This window comes from Rhinolophus hipposideros (genome assembly GCF_964194185.1).
Source record: "Rhinolophus hipposideros genome assembly, chromosome: 14".
NCBI classification, from domain to species: Eukaryota; Metazoa; Chordata; class Mammalia; order Chiroptera; family Rhinolophidae; genus Rhinolophus; species Rhinolophus hipposideros.
This window is the reverse complement of record NC_138060.1, coordinates 30,819,631-30,843,675: the sequence shown is the minus strand read 5'-3', so window position 1 is coordinate 30,843,675 and position 24,045 is coordinate 30,819,631. Positions and strand designations below refer to the sequence as shown.

The window sequence follows — 24,045 nt, the reverse complement described above, 5'->3', positions numbered from 1 at the left end:
CTAAGCTCAAGGTGCCATGTTGAATATTTAGTTGCAGGGGGTGCTACCCACCATCCCTTACGGGATTCGAGGAATCGAACTGGCAACCTTGTAGTTGAGAGCCCGGGCTCCAACCAACTGAACCATCCGGGAGGCAGCTCAGCTCAAGGTGCCGTGTTCAATCTTAGTTGCAGGGGGCGCTGCCCACCATCCCTTGGGGGACTCAATGAATCGGACTGGCAACCGTGTGGTTGAGAGCCCACTGGCCCATGTGGGTATCGAACCAGCAGCCTTCGGAGTTAGAAGCATGGAGCTCCAACCGCCTGAGCCACTGGGCCGGCCCTAAAAATCATTTTAAAAATATTTTCCCACGTGATCAGGTAATCATTTAATTCTGTATGCGCTGGTTGTTCTCTAGGCCTGCTGTACAACCTTCCTCCTGGGTTCCCCTTCAACTCTTGTCCTATATGGAGCCCCCATTTCCCAAGTCCCACATCACATTCTCTTTTGGTTTAGACAAGGGTTTCTCAATATTCACATTACTGAAATGTTGGGCCTGATAATTCTTTGCTGTTCTGATCTGTACACTGTAAGCGATTTAGCAGCATCCCTAGCCTCTACCCACTAGACGCCAACAGAACAGCCCCCTCACCAATTCTGACAATGTCTTCAGACATGATAAATGTCTCCTGAAGACAAAACCACCTCAGTTTAGTACTGCTCATTTAGAACCTTGTTTTGGTGAATGTCCTTATTTTGGCAGCCTCCTTAGAATAGAAGCAAAGGAGACACAGCTTTTGAGATCTTGTATGTTTGAAAATGTCTTTATTCCACCTTTATACCTGCTTTATAATTTACAGTTAGAATTCTAGGTTAGAATCATCTCAAAATTATGAAAGCTAACTTCCACTGTCTTAAGTTCCCAATGTTGCTATTGAGAAGCCAAGTCTTCCTGACTACTGAACCCTACCTAGTATGAGCCCTACTGGCTCTCTGGGAAGGTTTGAACACAGTCTTTTATGCCTGATGCCCTGAAACGTCATGATGAAGGGTCTTTTCATCCACTATAAAAAAAAATGTTTGTGCTCTTTTAACGGGATATTCACAAACATCAACTTCAGCAAATGTTTTTATATTACTTGCTTTCCTTCCTCTTTGTTACTTCTTTCTGGAACTCCTCCATTAGGCTAACGGCAGACCTCCCTGGACTGATTCACTATCGTTACTGGATCCTCTTTCTCCCATTTATCAGATATTTCGGTTCTTTTGGGGATGTTATGGAGCAATACAGAGCATGGTGGCTAACAAAGTAATCTGAGCCAATACCAGGATTTAAATCCTTCTATATCCATTTTCTGTTGCCTCAATTTTCTCACCTGTAAATGGGGGTAACACTACCACTTACTCTGTAAGGTTCTCATGAGGATTGAAGATGTTAACTAAAGAACTTAAAACTGTGCCTTCAACAAGTTAAGAGTTCAATAAATATTAGCTGATCTTTAGTTTAACTACTTTTAACTTTTTGTTCCTCTTTTTAATTTCTAAGAATTCTGTTTTCTGATTTTTAAAAAACAGAATCCTATTATTACTTAATAGATTCAATGTCTATTTTGTTTTGAGTTTTTTAAAATCATCCTCTGTTTATTGCAGTTATTCTGTTTTTCCAGAGTTCTTTTACTTCCTATTTTGTTTTGGTCTTTTATCTTTCATGGTGGAGGCTTCCCTCAAATGTCTGCTAATCCTTGGCTGACCATTCATATTTTAAAATGAGTCACTAAAAAGCTAAATGAAAATTCTGTGTCTGGAGGAATGTTTATTGGTGGACTTACTTGCAGAGTGACTAGGGAAGAGACCTCAATTGTCAGAATCTGTAGGTCTTTTCACTGGAAACAATCAGATTTTCTTGAGAAGAATCATCTAGTCTCTTGCTGAGAGTGGAGGTATAAACCTGGTTGCTAGAATTCTTGGAGCAAAGCAAGCAGAATTGGCTGGGGATCATACCATTTAGTATGCCAACTTTCACTTCATCGCCATTTTTAATATGGCACCTTTTCCTCAGCTTCTCTAGAACTCGGTGCCCTTGAGTCAGAAGAATCATTCAGAGAATAACTATCTCCTTCTAGGAGATGGGAGGGAGGCTTGAGTATTTAATTGCTTCATATGAAACTACCAACAATCATGTTCTCATCCCCCTTAACCTCTTCCCTAATCTCCACCTTCTGCAATATCTTGTGCATCTCATTCCAGAGCTTTTTCTCAGACTGACATACCCCTCTAAAGGTATGCAGGTTTCCATTTTCCTCAGCTATGTTAAGTCATTGCCACTTTTTCATCACGCTTTCTATCACCCCCTAATCTGCTGATGTCTTTCACCCACTGTGGCCTTTATTCCTCCTATCTTTGACTTCTTGGATTTACATATTTCTTATTCCTTAACATCATATTAGAAGGGTGTCAAGAAAGAATAAAGAAATCCCTATGTATTCAATCTTATTAACCAGTAGTCTGAAAGAATCCTTTTAAGTGTGAACACAAGGTTCAAATCTCAAAGCTCAAGAAGAACTACCCAGATCTCCCAGGTGTGAAACGCTGGATCCCACCTAGAGCCAGAATTCACAGTGACCTACAGGTTTTCAATCTGGAATACCTCTAGTGGCAGAAAATTCCAAGGGTGGCTAAACTGATAAATATCCCAAATATCTCATCTGTCTTTACTTAATATAAAAGAATTTACAAGCAAACATAAGTCACTCTGAAAAATAGTTTTTTATTTGAAAACTAAGCTTCTTCATAAATAACCTTGTCTAGTACCTTAGCTACCTCAAAATGGTATTACATACTCTATTCCTCCCTACTCTCTACTCCCACATTTGATGTTCTAAAACAGAAAAACATGGCTCAACTTTTTTTTTTTAAGAACTGGTTATCTTATTTAAAGTTAATATATCATGCACATCATCTGTTCCTTCTATTCTTAGTTACATTTGTGTCCAAGATACAACTTTTTTTTATGGTTTTATATTATTTTTAAAAGATTTTTGACCATACAGGAATGCGTTTATTTCTGCATCTCTATTCTGTTCTACTGACCTATGAGTCTATTTTTATGCCAGTACCATGCTGTTTTGATTACGATAGCCTTGTAGCATAGTTTGATATCAGGTATTGTAATAGCTCAACGTTTGTTTCTCAAGACTGCCAAGGCTATTCAGGGTCTTTTATGGTTCCATATAAATTTCAGGATTATTTGTTCTAGATCTGTGAAAAATGCCATTGATAGATTGCTTTGGGTAGTATGGACATTTTAATGGTGTTAATTGTTCCTATCCATGAGCACAGTATATGCTTATCTGTATCTTCTTCAATTTCTTCAATGTCTTATTAATTTGCCAAGTACAAGTCTTTTACCTCTTTGGTTTAATTTATTCCTAGGTATTTTCTTTTGATGCAATTGTAAATGTAATCATTTTCTTAATTTCTGTTTCTGATAATTTGTTATTGGTATATAGAAATACAACCAATTTCTGAACATCAATTTTGTATCCTGCTACTTTACTGAATTCATTTATCAGTTCTAATGGTTTTGAGGTTTTGTTTGAGGTTCTCTCTACATAGTATGTCATCTGCAAATAATGAGATTCACTTCTTTCTTTCCAATTTGGATGTCTCATTTCTTTTTCTTGTCTGACTGCTGTGGCTAGGACTTCCAATAATATGGTGAATAAAAGTGGTGAAAGTGGACAGACATCCCTATCTTCTTCCTGATCTTAATGCTTTTAGCTTTTCACTTTTGAGTATGATATTAGCTATAGGTTTGCCATATATGACCTGTTATGTTGAGGTATGGTTTCTCTATTCCCATTTTGCTGAGAGTTTTTATCATAAATGGAGGCCAGATTTTGTCAAATGCTTTTAATGCATCTATGGATATGATCATATGATTTGTATCCTTCATTTTATTTATGTGGTATATCACGTTAATTGAACCAATCTTGCATCCCGGGAATAAATATCACTTGATCATGGTGTATGATCCTTTCAATGTATTGCTGAAATCGCTTTGCTAATATTTTGTTGAGAATTTTTCATATATATTCATCAGAGATATCAGCCTGTAATTTCCTTTTTTTGGTAATGCCTTTGTCTGGCTTTGGAAGCAGGGTAATAGTGGCCTAATAAAATGAGGTTGGGATGGGGGTGGGGGGGGGAGGGGAGGGCCGGTTGGCTGGATCGCTCAGTTGGTTAGAGCACGAGCTCTGAACAACAGGGCTGCCGGTTCGATTCCCACATGGACCTGTGAGCTGTGGCTTCTACAACTAGATTGAAGACAACGAGCTGCTGCTGAGCCCATGGGATGGTGGGCTGCACCCCCTGCAACTGAAGATTGAAAACGGCGGGTAGACTTGGAGCTGAGCTGCGCCCTCCACAACTAAATTGAAGGACAACGACTTGGAGCTGATGGGCCCTGCAGAAACACACTGTTCCCCAATATTTCCCAATAAAATTTATTAAAAAATTAAATAAATAAATAAAATAAGGTTGGGAGCCTTCCATTCTCTTAATTTTTTGGAATAACTTGAGAAGGATAAGTGTTCATTCTTCTTTGAATGTTTGGTAAAATTTACCTATGAGGTCATCTGGTCCAGGACTTTTGTTTGTGCCAAAACATAATTTCTTATACTGAAAAAATAGGTCACTTAAATAATCACAATATTTTAAAAAATATTTAAATAAATTCTTATCACCTAACTTTAAGGAAACAAACCAATGAATATATGAAGCACATAGTAAGTGAAACGAGGGGTGGGAAATAAAAGTAAAGACAATCACGTGACTCCGAGAATCACTAAAGAACCTGCCTGAGTTTCGTAAGAGATTGTGCTGTACCTAAGTAAGCATCACTGGGGCCCTTGGAAGACTCTGGGGAACAGCTCACCTGGCCATTTTTTTTTACCATGATGTTGTCACTATGTCTGTCACCAATCCCAAGGACATAAGAAGCTACACAGTAGCCGGCACAGGACAGGGTAAACTCCTCAATGGCTCGGTCCAGGTCATCCCTGAATAAGAGAAAAAATAGAAACAACAACGGTTTTCAGCCTGCAAATGTGTGAGCTGAGAACAAATCCACACTCCCGTTTCCTTTTTAAATGTGAGAACTGCAATATGGAGCTGACAGAAATGTTAAGAGCAGATCATATTGGGTCAGCCAAGAGAATGAGAATTCACAGGAACAGGGCAGAGAGGAGTGAATAGACTGGCTCAAAGACATCAGGTAACTGGACCTCAGCCATTCAAATTGCTGTGTCCTGGGGGTCATGTTTCAGTGGGGATGGGATAGGTTCATATACATAGAAATGAGAGGAGACCATTAGTTTTGCTGGATAATCCTGGGGCCTTGGAATATTTTGGTTGGTTTTGACATAAGGCTAGAATTCTGTATTTAAGACTCAAGTATTGCATTTCCAACCATTCAAGTCACTGACTTAAATTAGAAGTGAATAATACAAACCTATTAGAGACAAGGCCCTAAGATAAAAATTTGGAAACTGATTCTCACATACAAGTCCTTGGAATTTGACAATGATAAAATTTATGTCTGAATTTGAAGTCATTAGCCAAAAATATTTAGTGTTTTCCCCTCATTGTGAAATTCCTTAATTTCTTATGTATTAGGGCTTTTCCAACACAATAACCATAAAAAACACAATTCCAAGCACTTTATTTTTCAGTCTGAAGTCATCACAGTCTTCAAACTCATTTACTTCCATTATAAAAAACTACTAAGAACCCAGGTTCACACATTCACATAATTATAGAAATGAATGCCTTTATGCAAAAACCTATATGCTATTTTAAAAATACTTAAATTCTTAGATTTGCATTTAATTTGCATTTAATTGCAGGTTTGCAAGGCTCTGAAATTTGATCTAGATGAAGATCAACACCAATCATTTGTAAGACTTTAGGTAGGCCTATTTGTCATTTTGATCTAACCTGAAATGAAGCAATAAATGACACTAGTATCTCCTCTAGGATACGATAATTCTAATTGGGAGGACAGTTATATTTGGCTGTTTGTTCAGGAAAACAATAACCAAACCAAACAAACAAACAAACCCAGAATTGTATTCTTTAAGCCAGTTCAGAAGGGCATCTTTATTGAAGGCTGCTGCAGCAGCCACGTTGCTACTGTTCAGCTGAATGTCAGCAATTGTTTCAGATGTGCTCACAACTTCAATAAGGCCAGAGCGATCTCCTGTGGCTAAACAGCCATAAGGCAACATCCTGAAAGGAAAAAAATGGGCACAAGTGTATATTATCCATTAAATGAAACACTAACAGATTATTTTTCTCTGATTTCTAAAAACATTTGATTACTATTGATACCCTTGGCATTATTGTTATTATTGTCATATGGAAAAATATGAGTTCTACCTTCAGTTAGGAAGTAAATCTCTTGGCCAACAGATAGAGTAACTTATTAGAATTTCCATGTGCCAGCTAAATGCATAATTTGGTACCTAGTTATTCTGGTGAACAAGTCTGTTTGGGTAGGTAGACAGAAGCACATCAGATAAAAGAAAAATCTTTCATTTTTACTCTAAATTTGGGGAAGGGAATCACCCTTTATGAAGCATTAACAGGAAACATATAGCAGGCTAAGCACTTTACATTACCTTGGTGAATGGCAATGCCATCCTTCCAAGTATTCAAGCCCACAACCATAAGGTCATCTTTGACCTACTTTGACTATGAATACAGAGTCTAAGTATTTCTCAGCCTCTACCCTTCCTTCTGCTACCACCCTAGTCCATCAACCCGTATTCAATTATTCAAATTTTCTAATTAATTTCCGTGCTTCCATATCACAGTCTGTTCTAGATGCAACAACAACATAATCCATTTAAAATATACTGATATTATGTCACTTTCCTGATCGAAATGTCTGCAGTGGCTTCCCACCTTACAGTGAAAGCCAATAATATACTTGCCAGAACTCACAAGGCATTTACTCCCCCTTCACCTCTCCTAGGATCCTTCCCTTGTTTACGCTGGTGCTACTGTACTGGCTTCCCTACTATTCCTCAAACATATCAGGCACAATACGTCCTCATTCCTTTATTAAGTGTTATTTTCTCTGCCTGGAACGTTCTTCCTCAAGATATTTACATGGCTTACTTCCCTACCTTTTGGAAATCTTTGCTGAAATGTCACCTTCTCAGTGAGAAATTCCCAGATCATCCTATTTAAAATAGCAACACTATCTGTGACACAATACTTGCTATCTCTTCCCTGCTTTATTTTCCTTTATAACCCTCAACACTATCCAACATCCTGTACATTTTATTTATTTATTTGTTTATTGTCGGTCTCCACTGTTAGGATGAAAGTTCCATCAGGTAGGGATGTTTTTGTTCATTGCTGTATCCTCAGTGCCCGAGAATGTGCCTGGCACAAAGCAGTCACTCAATAAGCATTTGTGAATGAACAAACAAATTTAATAACAAAATCCCTAAAAGTTCTCAATTTTACAAAGGAGAAACGTAAGTAATTTGCAAAGTCATTTATTTAACTAAGTGGAAGATCCAACACTTAGAACTATGTCTTTGTGGCTCTAAAATTATCCTTTTAACCTAACACCGTCTCCAGTATCACTGAACAATATAAGAAGCCTCTCAGGCTGCTTCTTGCGCAAAATTATTTTTGCCAAATTGATAGGTAGTATTTTGCTTTGATTTGCATTTATATGATGCCTAGTAAAAATAAAACTTTTCTCAGATCTCTCTTAGCCATTTTAAGAATTTCTTTTGTGAATTAGCTACTTGCATCCTTTGCCTACTTATTAGGGTTTTGAACATCTTCCTTAGTGATTTATATGAGTTCTTTATATATTAATAATATCCTTTTCTCATTTTGGTTGTAAACATTTTCTCCAGTTTTTTAAAAACTGTATTATCATTAGAGTAACTCCAAAACGAAATGAATTACCTTGGAAAGTTCAAATAAAAGTCCGGTAACTACCGAAAATAGATGGAATTCATGGATTCAACAAATATTTGTGTGCAGCTGTGACAAGCATTAGCTGCTAGTGATCCAGACATGAGCAAAAATACCAGCTTCTCACTGAAACAATGCACAATGTACTTACTACATGTGATCTTTGTATGAATGAGAGGTGCCATGAGAACAAGTCAAGAGTTAAGATCTCTGTGAGGAGGAAGGTCCGCATGGCTGGAGGAGAATGCAAGGGGAGCATAAAAGCAAGGTGAAGACAAGAAACAATCAGTGTTGGAAAGACTACGCAGGGCTCTATAGGTCATGTGAAGACATCTGTCATTCTTTAAAAGCACTGTAAAAGCCTTTGAAGGACTGTGAGAGAGAGAAAAAGAGAAATAGGGGAATGAATGTATGTGTGTGTTAGTGCATGTAACAATCAGATGAAAGAGGAGAGTTTTATTAAGTAGTTACTGAATTCCCTTGCAACCAACAATTCAACCAGTTTGTGCCTCTTTAAGCACTTTCCTAGTTCTAGCAAAATAAGGTTGCACAATAATTGTGCACAATAAGGAGCACAATTACCAAACTACATGCTTGATACACCAATAGACTGCTTTACATCTACATTATTAATTTATTTCTCGTTTTAGAAATTTACCCCTCAGTAAGGTAGTTACGGAGTATGAAAAGATTTTTACCAACACCCCTATCCTTATCGTGACACAACACATGTGAAGTAAACACTGCCCAATTAAAGTGCACTTTGGCTCACTTTCCTGCTTCTCCTCCCACCCCACTTGCAGCCTAAACTGGGCAAAAGTCCAACAACTTCCTCTTCAAAAGCTGGCAACGATGAAAGCATTCAGTGCCTTGAGGATGGAACACTCACAATGGGAAGGAAAAAACATTCTTGTCAGAGAGACAGTTTGACAGAAGTCAAACTGGGGACAAACCCTGACCATCTTACATGGCCCCCTTTGCACTCAACTTCTACACTTCTTATAAAGGCCATGAAAACAATTAGTAATGTTTACCTTCCTTTCTCAAACTCTCTGACCCAAGAAGTAATTTGTTACCTTTCCACTAAAGCAAAAATTAAAAAATGAAATAAATCCTACAGTGGGGAGGCAGCTCGATAAACCAGCTCTCAATGGATATGTGGAAAGTTTTCTCTGACCTTGACTCTGACACATCAATCCAAGTCTGAGTGGTACCTTTAGCCCACTGCCTCCAGAGGAGGAAAGCGTAACACCTTTACCTAATGACTGCATTACTGTGTTTCCCCAAAAACAAGACCTCGCCGGACAATCAGCTCTAATGCGTCTTTTGGAGCAAAAATTAATATAAGACCCGGTCTATAATACAATGTAATGTAATATAATGTAATGTAATGCAATGTAAATATAACGTAATATAATATAATAAATAGAATGCTGTGTCTTATGTTAATTTTTGCTCCAAAAGACGCATTAGAGCTGATTGTTCGACTAGGTCTTGTTTTTGGGGAAACATGGTACTTCCATCTTCTTCCTTCATCCTTCTGAGACTACTGATACCAGTTTCATTAAAGAACTGCTGTGTAGCTCTCTTAAAAGGTAAGTAAACCACATTAGTGCAACTCAGCTGTAAAGTCACAATAAAGACAACTGTCCAAAATTTAATGTCACATGTATTTATGGGGAAGGGTAGAGAACTGTCAACTCTACCAAAGGCCAGAAAGATTTAAATGTAGAAGCATATCAGACCTGACAGAAAAGGCTAACAGCCTATATTATTTGTTGACCAAAGAAGGTCGGGGTGTTCTAACATATTGATAGATTACAAATGTTTTAATTTGGAATGAAGATGCCAAGAGTATTTTGAGACATCAGGAAAACATGAAAATGATAAATATGCACTTTCATTCATGCTAAAACGGCACTATTCCAGGTACTAAAATATTCTGATCGAAGTAGTCACGTATACAAGGTACATTAGATTTCAGATTGAACTTAAAAGTGTGTGCTACGTGACCCAGTTTAACCTGAACAGCTGGCCAAAAGAAAAACAAACACAATAGGAACACTGGAGCACATATATTTATAGAAATAGTAAAAAATGTTTGGTGAGAAAAAGGTATTAGTTTGAAAATGAACTCAAAAGAATTAAAGTCCTGCATATTTTTTTAGACATGGGGTCAGAGTACAAAAAGTCAACAAAGATCTCACTAGACAGACAAGTTCCTTTTTCTTTAACGTTAGACACACATTGCTTCTCATCAGACAGACACCAGGTTTATTTCTAGCACTCTCACATGTGGCTGCCTCCCTTTGCCTGAGGTCACGATGAACTCCACTTGAGGCTAAATGTGCTTTACATTTGAATAGAATGTAAAATCAAAATTAGGAGAAAAGAACTTGGTTGGGGTTTTCAATTATGCTGATGGAACTAAGGGCAAAGTCTCTCTAGCTCGGCCTTTTATAACTACAGAACACTCATTATATGGCCTGAATCTGTTCCTAACTAAAGGAGACCATGGTGTAGTTTATGTAATTACCCTGGAAAGAGTCAGTGAGTTACTAGCCTCAGCTTGACAAGTTTCCCCCATTTTTTATGGTATAACTCAAGTAAAAACATTTTTGTCGGGGTTTACTTTTTTCAGAGAGGTCTGTAAATTTTTGCTGGAATGAGCCAGATACTAAATATCTTAGGTGCTCGAGGCTAGGTCACTACTCAATTTTGCAGTTAATAGCATAAAGTGGACATAGACAATATGGAAACAAATGGGTGGTAGCTGTGTGCCAATAAAACTTCATTTACAAAAAAAAAGCCAGCTCATATCCCTCTGGGTTTATATTCCTTAGGGAGTTTCTCACAATCACTCATTCCTCTTATCTATGCAGCATTTCTTATCAGTGGTTGACCAAAACACTTGCTACCTATTCAAAACTACTAATTCCATTTTTACACAGCTGTGTTAGAAATTCCCCCTAACTTAAAAGAAAAACACTATCATTTCTGGTGCTCAAATGGTCCTTTTCAGATAAACTATAATCTCTCTTTCTTATTCCAATCACATCTATGGGACCCATGGAAGGAACAACACCCATAGCAAACTGTTCTTTCTATTTCAACAGCACTGCAAGTTTACCCTGGAAGGATCTAAGACTAGAAAATGCTTTCTTTAAAAAAAAAGGGGGGGGGGGAAGGTAAATAAAAAAATCACACATTTTAGGCACCAGAACACTGATAATAAACAAAGCATTTACAAGATGTCTTGCCATGACTGTTTTCTCATTTAAATTGATAAAATAATAGAAAGACATCAAGCGTAGAGTCTGACAGAGCTGGATTTGAATCTGGCTCTGCCACTTAATATTTTTGTAACCTTTGACAAATTGTTTAAAATCCTTTGAACCTTAATTTTCTCATCTGCTAAAAAAGAATAACACAACTTCATAGAGTTGTGAAGATTACATGATATTACATACATGAAGAGCCTAATACAATGCCTTGTTCAGTCAATAAACAATTAAAATATAACGAGAACATAATTCAAACTTAATCAAGAAATGCTTCTGATCTTGCAGGGCCAATGTTAATCACAACTGTTTCTAGCCACCTTGTGGACTAAGTTGCTGTAGACACTGAAACATAATGACAGGTAAAGACAAAACAGTTTTATAAATAGTTAACTTTAATAAAGAAAGAAAAGGAGACCTCTAAATCCCAAAATGCAGAGATTATTCATAGTGGTTTAGGAAGTTACTGACTTGGTTGCCATTTTAATGCCCATGAGAAAAGAGGCATGGTCCTGGGCCCATGAGGCATGACCTGGATCTGAGATCCTACACAAAGTGGAGGCTCTGAGAGAGCTGTCAAGTGTATGAAAAGAGAACCACAAAATGTCTGTTCACTGACTAGAGGATGTGGCAAGAAAGTCTGTCATCTACCCTGGGCACCGTGTGGGCAATAAAAAAAGTCACATGGAAGTGCTAAAGCTGACGCCTTCCCACATTCTCATGAGATCCAAATATAAACTACCTATAAGGTATGAGAGCCTAAAGGCAAAAAGTTAACATAAAAACTGGTTGATGGCGTTTAAAAACTTTGGGAAACAGCACAAACTAAACACAAACTCATTTAGGGGGGATACTTTCACATCCTAAAGAGTAAAGTACCCTCATAAAAAATACAATCCCACCAATAATGAATTCTAAACCTAATATTATTAACTACATAAGGAAATAAGATTAAGCAGATAAGTGAAAAGGTGGCACCCCAAGATAAACCAGAACAATATGAAAGAGACTCTAAAAGGATGAAAGACATGAAAAAGAAAAGAAAGTATAAGAAAAGTATAATATTAAACAAAGATCAGGCATACAAAATCAAATACAACTCCTATACAAAAATAGTCATTGAAATATACACACTACATTGAATACACACAAAAAATAGACAACGAAGTGATAATTAGTGAATTGGGAGAATTAAAGAAACTACAAAGAATGTCACATAAAGATAAAAAGGTGAGAAATAGGATAGATAGGTTAAGAGACATGCAGGACAGACCAAGAAAGTGTGACACACATCTATTAAAACTATAGGAGAGACAGAGTGGGAAAACTGCAATGTTAAAGAATAAGGGTACATTTTTGTAGAAACTAAAAGATGTGAATTTATTTGAAAAGATACAGTGAGAATGGGGAAGCACAAACACATAAAAAGAAACCCACACACAAACTGGAGTAAAACTGCAGAAACCAAAGGCAAAAAGAATTTTTTTCTACAATGTGGTAAAAAAAAAAAAAAAAAGATTATTTAGATTGACAGATCTGTAAAAAAAACAACAGAGGTCAGATTAAATGAAATAACGTCTTCAAGGTTTCTAAGGGAAGAAAGCAGCTGTCAACTTAGATTTTTAAAATTCTATAACCCGGTCAGCAAGAACAGGGAGTTAAGGACCTTTGAAAGTCCACTTTTCCAGAAAAGCAATTAAGAACACTGGTTAAAAAAATTGTCAGAATCAACTATTTCAGTAATATGGAAAAATACAAGAAAGGCTTCCTGCAATCTGGGAGTGTTTATTGAAGAAAACAGCTGAAACTCAGTTGTGCTTTACTATAACCTATTCAAATCCCTCCACCCTTCTCAGTTCTACAGTAGACTTGACAATTAACAGCCCACAATCATGGTGAAAACAGCAACCTGGTAGCCACTAGAGGGGGCAAAATGGAGTTGGAGATTCTTCAAAGCCCCATCTCTACAGAATTGTCATTCTCTGAACTCTCTAGTGCTTCCCAGGAAGATCCCATTCACAATGGTTTCTTTGACTTTACTCAGACCTCACCTAATGTGAACTGCCTTTTACTTGGGGGGGTGTCCCCAAAACAATTAGAATCCATTGTTTAAGGGATAAATAATTGTTGGGGAAAACAATAGGCTAATTAACCAAAAAGCTTAAAAGGAAAAGCCAGGGAATGATATGAACACAGGAGACAGTGAAAAACTCCAACACATTCATAGGACTCTAAAAGGCCATGTACTTGGAAAGGGTTGTATGTGTGCCCATGCTACATACAGGCACTAGAGAGAACTTGAAAGCCCTAACTCTCACCTCCTGTGAACTTTGAGGCTTTACACAAGTTAGATCTTGGGGCAGGGAGGACAAAGAGGGGTCAAATATATGGTTACAGAAGGATACCAGACTCTGGGTGGTAAGCACACAATGCAATATACAGATGATGTATTACAGAATTGTACTCTTGAAACTTACATAATGTTATTAACCAATGTCACCCCAATTAATATTAATAAAAGAGAGTATCTTTAAGATAACTGTACACAAAAGGATTTTTTAAAAATAATGTAACAAAAAGCATAAACTTAAAGGAACCTAGGTAATTTATAGCAGAGAAAACACAATTACTTATAAACACTGAAACACATACTCACCCAAACTACTAATAAAAGAAATGCAAATTAAAATTCTGTAAGAAGCCATGCTATATCCATTAGATTTGTAAAAAAAATTAACAAGGGCAAGGCGATATTTCTGGGTGGAAATATAACACTGGTACAACCATTTTGGAAGGCATTTGGGCAATGGTTGTAAAGTTGAAAATACACTTGCCTTATAACTCTGCAATTCCATTTCTGGCTATATAAACTAAAGGACTCTTCCATGTGTGAACAGAGATTTAGAAGTGCTTAAACTACAGGGCATTGGTGGTGGGGGGCGGGGGGGATGAGGATGGACACAAATAGCTAGTAACAGGGGAATAGATAAATTTTTATATTTATTTAAAGCATTCGTAGATAAAAAATAATACATTAGAACTCCGCATATTTAACTTTATAACCCCAAAAAAGTGAGAAAAACGTAAACTGCAAAAGTTATATGTAATATGATGACATCTATGTAAAGTTTAAAACATACAATGGATTCATAATATATAAAGTACTAAAATATGTATTACAGGTTTAGAATAATGGTTAATTCTGAGACATGAGTAAGGAAAATAGGATAAGAATGCATTAACTTTATCTGTATGTTTCATTCCTTGTTTAAAAAAATAAAATATGGAAACATGCTAACATCTGACATTCAATTACGTAATGTTTATTAAATCTGAACATTAGAACATAAAAATTGCTGTAAATTACCTTTTATACTTTCATGTTTGAAACAGTCGACAATGTAAAAAAATATATAAAGAATTAGATAAATGATGAAGTTAATCATCATTAACTAGAATAAACAAAGTTTAAAAACTGTATGGATCTGTATTATAGCCTGCTTAATGTTTTTTTCTCCTTGATTAAAGGAGATGCCCATTATAGAAAACTAGAGAAACAGGTACACAAGGTGTGTTTGGAGGCAGTAGGGGGAATCACCTTTAATCCCACCATTCAGAAATGACTATTACCATTTCAGTTTCTGTCAACATTTCAGTGTATCATTGTTCAGTGAATTTTTAACATAGCAGAAATATTTTATAAAAATACTTTTGCATCACACTTATTTCATTTGATAATAGAAATGAATAGAAAAAGCACTTTCTCCAAATTGTTAGAAAGTCTCTGTAAACTATTACTTTAAAATATCTAACACATTTGGTCATATGGAATAGCTAATACTTTTTTAAACCCTTATTCTACTATTGAGCAAATGTTCAAAAGGGGGGCCCAATTTTTAAAATTGTAAATAAAGCATGGATGAATCTCTTTGTGCATGAATCTGTCCATGTCTCTAATTTTAAAGTAAATTCTGGAAATATTGTGTAAATAAACTTGTATAAATAAACTTGCTACAGAGATGTTCATATTAATTTACAATGGCATATCAAAATACTTACTTTTTTTTGTTCTAATAGTGTCCTAGATTATCAATTAACAAACTCTTTGCTAGGAAATCAATGCTATCCAATTGTTCTTATAAGTTGTACTTTTACATTGGAACTGACAGTGTATAATTATTAGTTTATTTTATATCTTGTATGAACAGCCTTTTCACATTTTCCCACATATTTATTTTTATGAGCTCTTTAAATATTTAGGATTATTATCTCCCATCGTGTTCATTATGAATATAATGGCCCAGTATGAGGCTGGACTTTCAATTTGTTGACATTTAAATCTTATATTTTTATATAAATATTATCAACATTTTATTTGCAATTATCTTCATCTTCTCTTTACCTTAGAAGATTTGATAATAATTAAACTTTTAATATCTGTTTCCTTTTTTTCTGTTGCCATAAACCTTTCTTTTTCGCTGTCTACTCCTAATAATGGTGGCAAGCTAAAAGCCCTAAGAGCCTCCCTAAACTCCTCCTTCTTGGGAAGCAAAGGAATCAATGTTACTAGGCTAAGTAAGATTAGGGGCAGTCCTTTCTCTGGCCTTGTCACTCCCATGACCATCAGTGCGTCCTCCCGGAGAGCAACTTCAAAACCATAGCTTGAGGACCATAGCTTACTACAAGTTCTTTACTGAAGGTCAAACCTATTCCTTCTTTCTGCTATCACCATCACATGTACGGTGTTTCACATGATGAAGTTTGAATAAGATACTGTATTTAAGAGTAAACCATAAACTGTAAAATGCTATATAAGTATCACTCTAAAAAATTATAGCAGGAGGGAAGGACTCAGCAACGAGTTTTTTAAAATTTTGCTGTGGAAAGAGTACAACATGAGACAAAAATAATTCACTACAAATCTTACCGAAGATCCAGACCAGCTTCTTTCCACAGTAAATCCATCAAGCGCAGCATTTGGAGTGTCAACATATCCTGTCGTAAATCTAAGGGGAAAAAACGGTGCTTTATTAAATGTTTTCCATTTTATGACTACTAACATTAATTCAAGATTAGCTAATTCAGCCAGAATTAACTAAAACCACTGACAAATGCTGTGCTAATTTCTTCCCCAATATTTTAATGCTGACCACATTCATTATGTTAAATATTAGATTTGTTGGTTAGCATGTCCCTGTAACACTATTTCAGAAATTAAGTATAAAAATATTTTTAACTGTTTACCGTGTGTTAGGTACTATACTAATTGTATGAATGCTATATTACTATTATAACACAGTAATGTTGTATTACAGCATCCACATTGTTAATTTTTTTCCTTCTTGTTTACTTATAGGGATGCACAGGAAGTTCTTAAGAATCACGTAAGTAGTAATTGCACAATGGGTTCATAAAATAACAACAGTGGATTTTACTTATGATGTCCAAGCATAATTTTCAAGTAACAGGCTGTGAAAGCAATGACTTCCACATAATGACATTCATGTATGATCACGTGGTGTTAAATGTCTGGCAAAATACTACAAGTTCTTTTAAAAATAGTTGTAAGCACATATTATTGTAATCACATTTACTTATTTTATCTCAATTAATTCCCTTTAATAACAGGAATTATTAGATTATAATAATTTAATAATTTCACAATTAATAATTATCAAAGTATTAATAATTTAATAATCACCATATAGACAATATAATTTTCACGGACATGAAGACCCTGAAGCTCAATTAATTTTGTGTGACTTGCCTGTAGTCACACGACTAACAAGTGGTAGCAGTCTTGACTGCGTTCTGATTGGTGTGATTACTTCAGAGGCATTTCTTAAAGTATGTGTCAGTAAGATAGTTTAATTAAAATACAAAACTATGGAAGAAATATTAAATTGGCATCACTGAAACAAGATGTATGAATCGTATTACTTAAAATATTCTGTTGTTATGTCACAAGCTTTTTACCAAAGAAATAGACAGACTTTGTATTTTGTAGGAAAATAGAGAAAATTTATTAGAACTATGTATGTAAGTATGCTGCAGAAGTCAATTTCCAAAAGGAGGAAAAAGGGATTTAGGACACGCCGAATTCCAACTTATAATTACTGATAGCTACCTCTTTTGGCTGCCATCTGTTATAAATTTACACAACGCCTTTCAGATAAAGCAAACTGAGAACAAATGAAAAACTACTAAGGAATTCAGTACGGGAAAACCTTCAGTACATACCATCACCATTTTTAAAAATCACTCCAACTGAATCTTCACCAAACATCTTGTTGTTGTACACCAGCCACAAAGGCTTCATTTTAGAATCCATGTATTTACACTTTTCAACACTGAAATCAAACACGGGGAAAATTAGCTCACTTCAATGTAAAGAAATGGCAAGACTGTAATTTTGCTGTGATACACTAGGTCTGAAAGAACCCCTCCCCTGTTCCAGTCTACAGAAGTCAGGACTAGAACATTGCCTCTTGGTAGAAAAGCAACCAGGATGACAGCCTTGGGTGGCATGTAGTGATGCCACATGAGCTTGACTGAAAACCTGTTTGCCCTTCTCCCTACCAACATTTAAAATTCCTCTTCTTTCTTATTCTTCCTTAACTTTATGTTGTTCTGTATAGTCACTATCAGAACATATCATTGGATTAAAATTAGGATTAAGAGTTCATTCTTGATTATTTAAAAAGGGATCAATTTTGAATACTGATATAATGAATAGACATTATTTTTCCATTATTTCTGTAGAGAATGAAAAAGTGCGAAATAATTTTCTAAATTCATTCAAGATCTCATTTTGAAATAGGAAAGTTAATTAGTAAATAATTTAAAAATAAGTTAATTAGTAAATGATGGTTGCCAACATGTTGCTTATACAGGATTTTCAACACTTAGATACTACTAATAGAAAACAAATTTAATTCCATATAACTGAAAGGAAATTAACTTGTAATAACTTTCACTAACCCCACAGCCAAATTTATTTGGTAGACATATATCCTACTGAACACAAGAATAACCTTTGAGGACTTCAAAATTTCCCTTCTTTAATTATATTCCACATACTGCAGCTAAGAGCTGGCCTTATTCCTCCCCCAACACAGTCACTCAGAAGTCCTTTCTTTATTGCTATTTTGATGGGAGGTTCAGTGAGCACAGCACAGACTGTCACTTACTAGAGTTCCGAGAGGATGACACATGGGTTCAAAGGTGACTGCAAGTCAGACAGGGCTTCCCGATAAGCATTCTGTTTTAAACAAGTGTGCATGGCCTCTTTCCCTTTGGCTCTGTTTAGCTTCATTGCATTCAGTTTGATTAAACTATTTAAAGTTTTTAACTTATTGAGTGCTTCAACCTGAAAAATAAGTTTCCCCACCATCAAAATTCATTTATGGTTAAAAATAACATAAAGTACTATAATATCATGTGGTCATATTAATCACTAACCACTACACACACACCAGCTAATGTACAAACAGTGCTTGGCTTATGACAAACATATTAGATAGAACAACAGAATAAAAACTTACTTTTATCACTTGTTACTTAAAGCACCATTTTTCAAACTTTAACCCTTTTCTTAAATGAAATCTTATAAATTAGTAAAAAGTAGAGACATGGATGGTGGTTAAGAATATAAGTATGAAACTTAAACTACTCAGAACTCTGCAGCTCACTGAGTAATAGAATTTGAAACACAACTAATCTCAACCACTCCAGTTGGCCAGCTCCATAGTGTAAGAGTAAAATCTATATACAAGTAACCCTGGGGTTCCTGACATTCAACTGTATTATCTACTTCTTGTCATCACTCTTATATGACAGCTTCTCAGTATATTGTTTTTCCACTAATAATAAGTTAAAATGGATTTTAGTGTGATAAATAAGAATACAGACACAGTATTTGTTGTCCCAGTCTAAATTACTTCTTTTTATAATGAGGTAACTCTGGATATTAAAACATATGCAAATTAAAAAAAAAGCTCATCCAAGTAGTACAAGGTGAATCATCAATGGCCAACTGAATCAAAACCATTGTGTTTAAAAGACAACTTCATTGTTTAATCACTGAGGGTCTTTCTGTCATATTATGTAAAATTCCTTAAGATAGCCTCGGCCAACCACAAATCAAAAGGAGTATTTTATTTTATCGTTATGGCCTTAAAACTGGAAACTAATGATAAAAACAGTATTTACATCAACGTGTAAGTTGTATATAACAAGCACATGAAATATGTATACAACAAATGTTATAAACACCATGGCTTGAATTTCTACGAACAGATTTATTTTACACCATATTTTCATTTTTGAACTCTGCTTCTATGCAAGGAAACCACTAAGAATCTGTAGGGAGATCAATTCAGGCATACAGTTTCTACAGACAGGCTGAGAGTTTGTTCACAGGAACCTGGGAAAATACTATGTAGCTTGATGATAAAATCGAGAGGACTGAAGCTTGCCAAGTCAGTCATCTGTCAAAACCACAGACACTCCATTTTTCAGCAATTTCAGGAGCTGTACAAACACTGGTGAAAATGGAACCAGCTAAAAAATGGGCTATGCAAATAGGAACTTTTAAAAGTATTTCAAATTTGAATTTCTTCCGTATTTATACACTGTGAATTTTCATGCCCCATCACTAATTGTGTTGATATACATTTCCTGGACAGTGTCCTGAATACCCACATGACCATAAGTCATATACTTTAAGTGTTTCAACACCTTTTCTTTTTATAGGTTTACAGTGATAACAAGAATTGCTATGTAAAGGATAAAGTCTTCTCCTTGCTAATCATCAGTCAAGAAAAATAGTAAGAATAGTGTGGTCACACAAGTCACATGACTGCTGTTATAAAAGTCAAACTGAGGCTCCCAGAGAACCAAGAAAATGTCCAGTGTGGTTTGAGCATATCAGTGAAGTCAAAGAAGTAGAAACTTCATCAAGTATGGCCTTATAGACTTTGACAAAGAGTTTGGATTTTATTCCCCATGCAATGAAAATTACTGCAGAGATTTTAAAAAGGGAAATGACATAATACATCTACTTTTTAAAAAGATCACTTTACCTGCTGTGTAGAGAATGGGGGTGGGAGTTTGGGGGGAGGGACAAGAATGGAAACAAAAGGCACAATTTAGGAGGTAAAGGAAGACACCCAGGTGAGAGAGGACAATGGATTGGACTAGGATGGCAGCCATGAAACACAAGACACATTGCTAGGCATGAGATAGATTTAAGAAGACTAAAATTAAAGGGATTAGTATTATCTATTTCATGGGCGGCCGGATGGCCCAGTTGGTTAGAGCGTGGGCTCTTAACAATAAGGTTGCTGGTTCAATTCCCACATAGGATGGTGGGCTGTACCGCCTGCGACCAGATTGAAAATGGCAACTGGACTTGGAGCTGAGCTGCGCCCTCCACAACTAGACTGAAGGACAACGACTTGGAGCTGATGGGCCCTGGAGAAACACACTGTTCCCCAATATTCCCCAATAAAATTTATTTTTTTTTTTAAAAAGTATCAATCTCATACTCTTGTGAAGAAAAAATGGCCTATAATAATAAGTGGTGAATAAGTGTTAGCTATTATTACCATCATTAATAGGCTAGATATAATTGGTTTTAACATGAATGAAAAATCATCAACATTAAAATCATCAATATTAAAATCATCTATAAAAACCTATAGGAGTTCCTCTGGCAATAAAATTACTACAAGGCTCTATTATAAAAATAGGTTGGGACAGCAGAGAGGTATAGAATGAGTAGAAGGTTATGAGTGGAGAAAAAGATGGCCTTCAAATGAGAGAGAGGTTAGAAAAGGTAGTAAGGTAGGGGAGACTTTGCCATGAGGGAAAAATAATGTACCAAAAAGTAAAGACTGGAAGAGAATTTTTAATACTAGAGGAAATTTCGGCTAAGTTGACTGAATATACTGATTTCAGAATGTATCAGCTAGATGAAACTACCCTGCTATACTTACTAGTCATATACAGCTTATTGTCTGACATTTATACTGACAATAATAAACATTTAAGTAGTAAACCTTCAGGACTCATTTCTCTAACATGCACCCATAGACCTAGCCACACTGAAGTTGATAATTGCCCCAATATTTTCATCAGTACCGAATGACACCTGTGAATTCTACACCAGACTGAAAATGATTTTTCCCTGGCTTCCCCAAAGGAACTTATGGCCTTTTATCACGGCAACTGCACATCAGGGAAAAGGAAATAATCAGACCTATCAGGAACTTCTGGACACCTCTGGACTCTAAACTGACACTAATTCCAAAAGACCCAAAGTGTCACTAAGGGCCTTCAGACAAAGTAGGAGGCTTATGGAAGTCAAGGTAGCAAATTGAGTTTTTGCACAGAGCTGTCTCACAGTAGGCTCAGTGGGTCCCAGAACCCACTGAAATAACCCAGTGGTTATTTCCCCAGTTCTGGAACGCATCATTGGAATAGACAGACTTAGCAGTTGGCAGGATCTCCACATTGGTTCCCTGACACGTGGAGTGAGAGCTATTATGGTGGGAAAGGCCAAGCGGAAGTTACTATAACTGCCTTTCCTAAGAAAACAGTAAACCAAAAGCTGTAATGCATTCCCAGAGTGATTGCACAAATTAATGCCATCATCGAGGACTTGAAATATGCAGGAGTGGTGATTTCCACCACTCATCCCCACTCAGCTTGCCTATTTGGCCTGTGCAGAAGACAGATGTATCTTAGAGATTTATAGAGGATTATCCTAACATTAACCAGGTGGTGTACCAGATATGGTTTCATTGCTTGAGCAAAGTAACACATCCTCTGGTACCTGGTATGCAGCTATTGATCTGACAAATACTTTTATCTCCATACCTGTCAAAAAGACCCACCAGAAGCAGTTTGCTTAAATTGCTATTGTTGGCTTTGCCAACAATACACTTTCGCCGTCCTACCTCATGGGTTTATCAACTCTTCAGCCCTAATGTCATAATTTAGTTCACAGGGATCGTGATTGCCTTTCCCTTCAGCAAGATACCACTTTGGTTCATCACATTGATAACATTATGCTGACTGAACCTATTAAGAAATAGCAACTACTCTAGACTTAAAAAATATTTATGTCAGAGGGTGGGAAATAAATCCAACTAAAACTGGAAGACTTCTAACTCAGTGAAACTTCTAGGGCTCAAGACATCACTCAGGTCCCTTACATTGATAACATTATGCTGACTGAACCTACTAAGAAGTAGCAACTACTCTAGACCTAAAGAAATTTCTCTATCAAGGTGGCAGGGACAGAGGTTATGCATGGAGTCAGCAACATGGACCTCCACTCACCAAAGCCCACCTGGCTATGACCATGCTGAGTGCCCAATGTGCCAGCAGCAGAGACCAACACTGATGCAGCACCACTCACCCAGGGTGGCCAGCCAGCTACCTGATGACAGGTTGATTACACTGATCTGCTTCAATTATGGAAGGGGACGTGTTCTGTTCTTAATGGAATAGACATTCTGGATTCAGATCTGCCTTCCCTACACTCCATGCTTCTACGAAAACTATCATCTAGGGACTTACAGAACACCTTATCCACCATCACGGTATGCCATGCAGCATTGCTTCTAATCAAGAAACTCATTTCATGGCAAATGAGGCTCCTGACATAGAGTAAGCAATAATATCTGACCTATTAGTATCACAAATACCTCATCATGTGCAATGATTAGAAAATGAGGGTCAGGGAAAAAGATGAGTGATTATGAGAGACTATCATAATTTCAGAAAATTTCTATATATAGAAAAAGCAGCTTGAGGATTTTCAATTCTAAGAGCTGTAACACCTACGGATTTAGGTTTCAAAATATCTTAAGTCTAAAACAAATGGCAGAGCATATGAATCATAAATAATATACTATGGAAAGAGTAACTCAGGGATATGAAAAAACAGGGTCTAAAGATTTCGTGATAGTTGTCACCATCACCAACAAACCCATTGTTAAGCATATCTAAATACGAATTTCCTATTAAAATTTAAGGCATGGTATTACTATAAATGCTATGAGGAATCTTGACTAATTTTTCTGGTAGCATTCAATTAATGTTCTGCTAAGTTTGTTGAAACTTCATTTTTTGACTTGAATTTTGATTTAATTAATCAGGTTCAGTTACTGAAAACTGCCTGAAGTAATGAAATGACAGTAAAAGCATATGACAGAGTTCATCAAATATCATGTGGCAAATTGAACACGAAGATTAAAACAAACCTGCTTGGAAAGCACTTTCATGTGCCCTACGCTTCCCCGGCAATACGCTTCAAGGATGACACCAAATTGTACGGAGACAGCAGGAATGTGCACTTCTGACCTAAAGATAGTTAATAATATTATGGTATTTTGTCAGACACTTCAGATCACTAAATAAAAATACTGACTTCTTTATTCTATTATAAAATTGACTTATGATGCCAACTAAAGAAAGGAAGAACACATCCTCTTGCGAAAAATTTTTAGTAGTATGGTCAACTTTCCAACTCTTTAAACATTATAGTTCAAAAAAATATGAGATTTCATAATTAGTTAATTCTTTATTCCAAGAAATCCAAAATTTTCACATCTCACTTTATTTGCTTTTTTGAAAAGCTAACATTTCCAATTTAGAGACAATTAAAATGAAACACAAAGATCTGACTCATGTCACACAACTGACTAATCCCTCAATTGGCTTCTATTCAGTTTTTTCTCAAAGAATGATGTGCACACCTGAAACTAATTTAAAA

General features: G+C 36.1%; 1 protein-coding gene across 2 annotated transcripts in view; it reads right to left on the bottom strand.

Annotated features, from left to right (window-relative positions):
• Positions 1–24,045, bottom strand: part of PIK3CB (phosphatidylinositol-4,5-bisphosphate 3-kinase catalytic subunit beta) — a 151,967-nt gene that overhangs the window by 4,348 nt on the left and 123,574 nt on the right. For both annotated transcript variants that reach the window (XM_081071899.1, XM_081071900.1), the window contains 6 exons: positions 23,534–23,633; positions 18,452–18,630; positions 17,502–17,611; positions 16,189–16,267; positions 6,100–6,267; positions 4,916–5,039 (listed from right to left, as the gene is read on the bottom strand). In XM_081071899.1, coding sequence (XP_080928025.1) covers positions 4,916–5,039; positions 6,100–6,267; positions 16,189–16,267; positions 17,502–17,611; positions 18,452–18,630; positions 23,534–23,633 — 760 coding nt within the window. The remainder of the gene's footprint in view (positions 1–4,915; positions 5,040–6,099; positions 6,268–16,188; positions 16,268–17,501; positions 17,612–18,451; positions 18,631–23,533; positions 23,634–24,045) is intronic.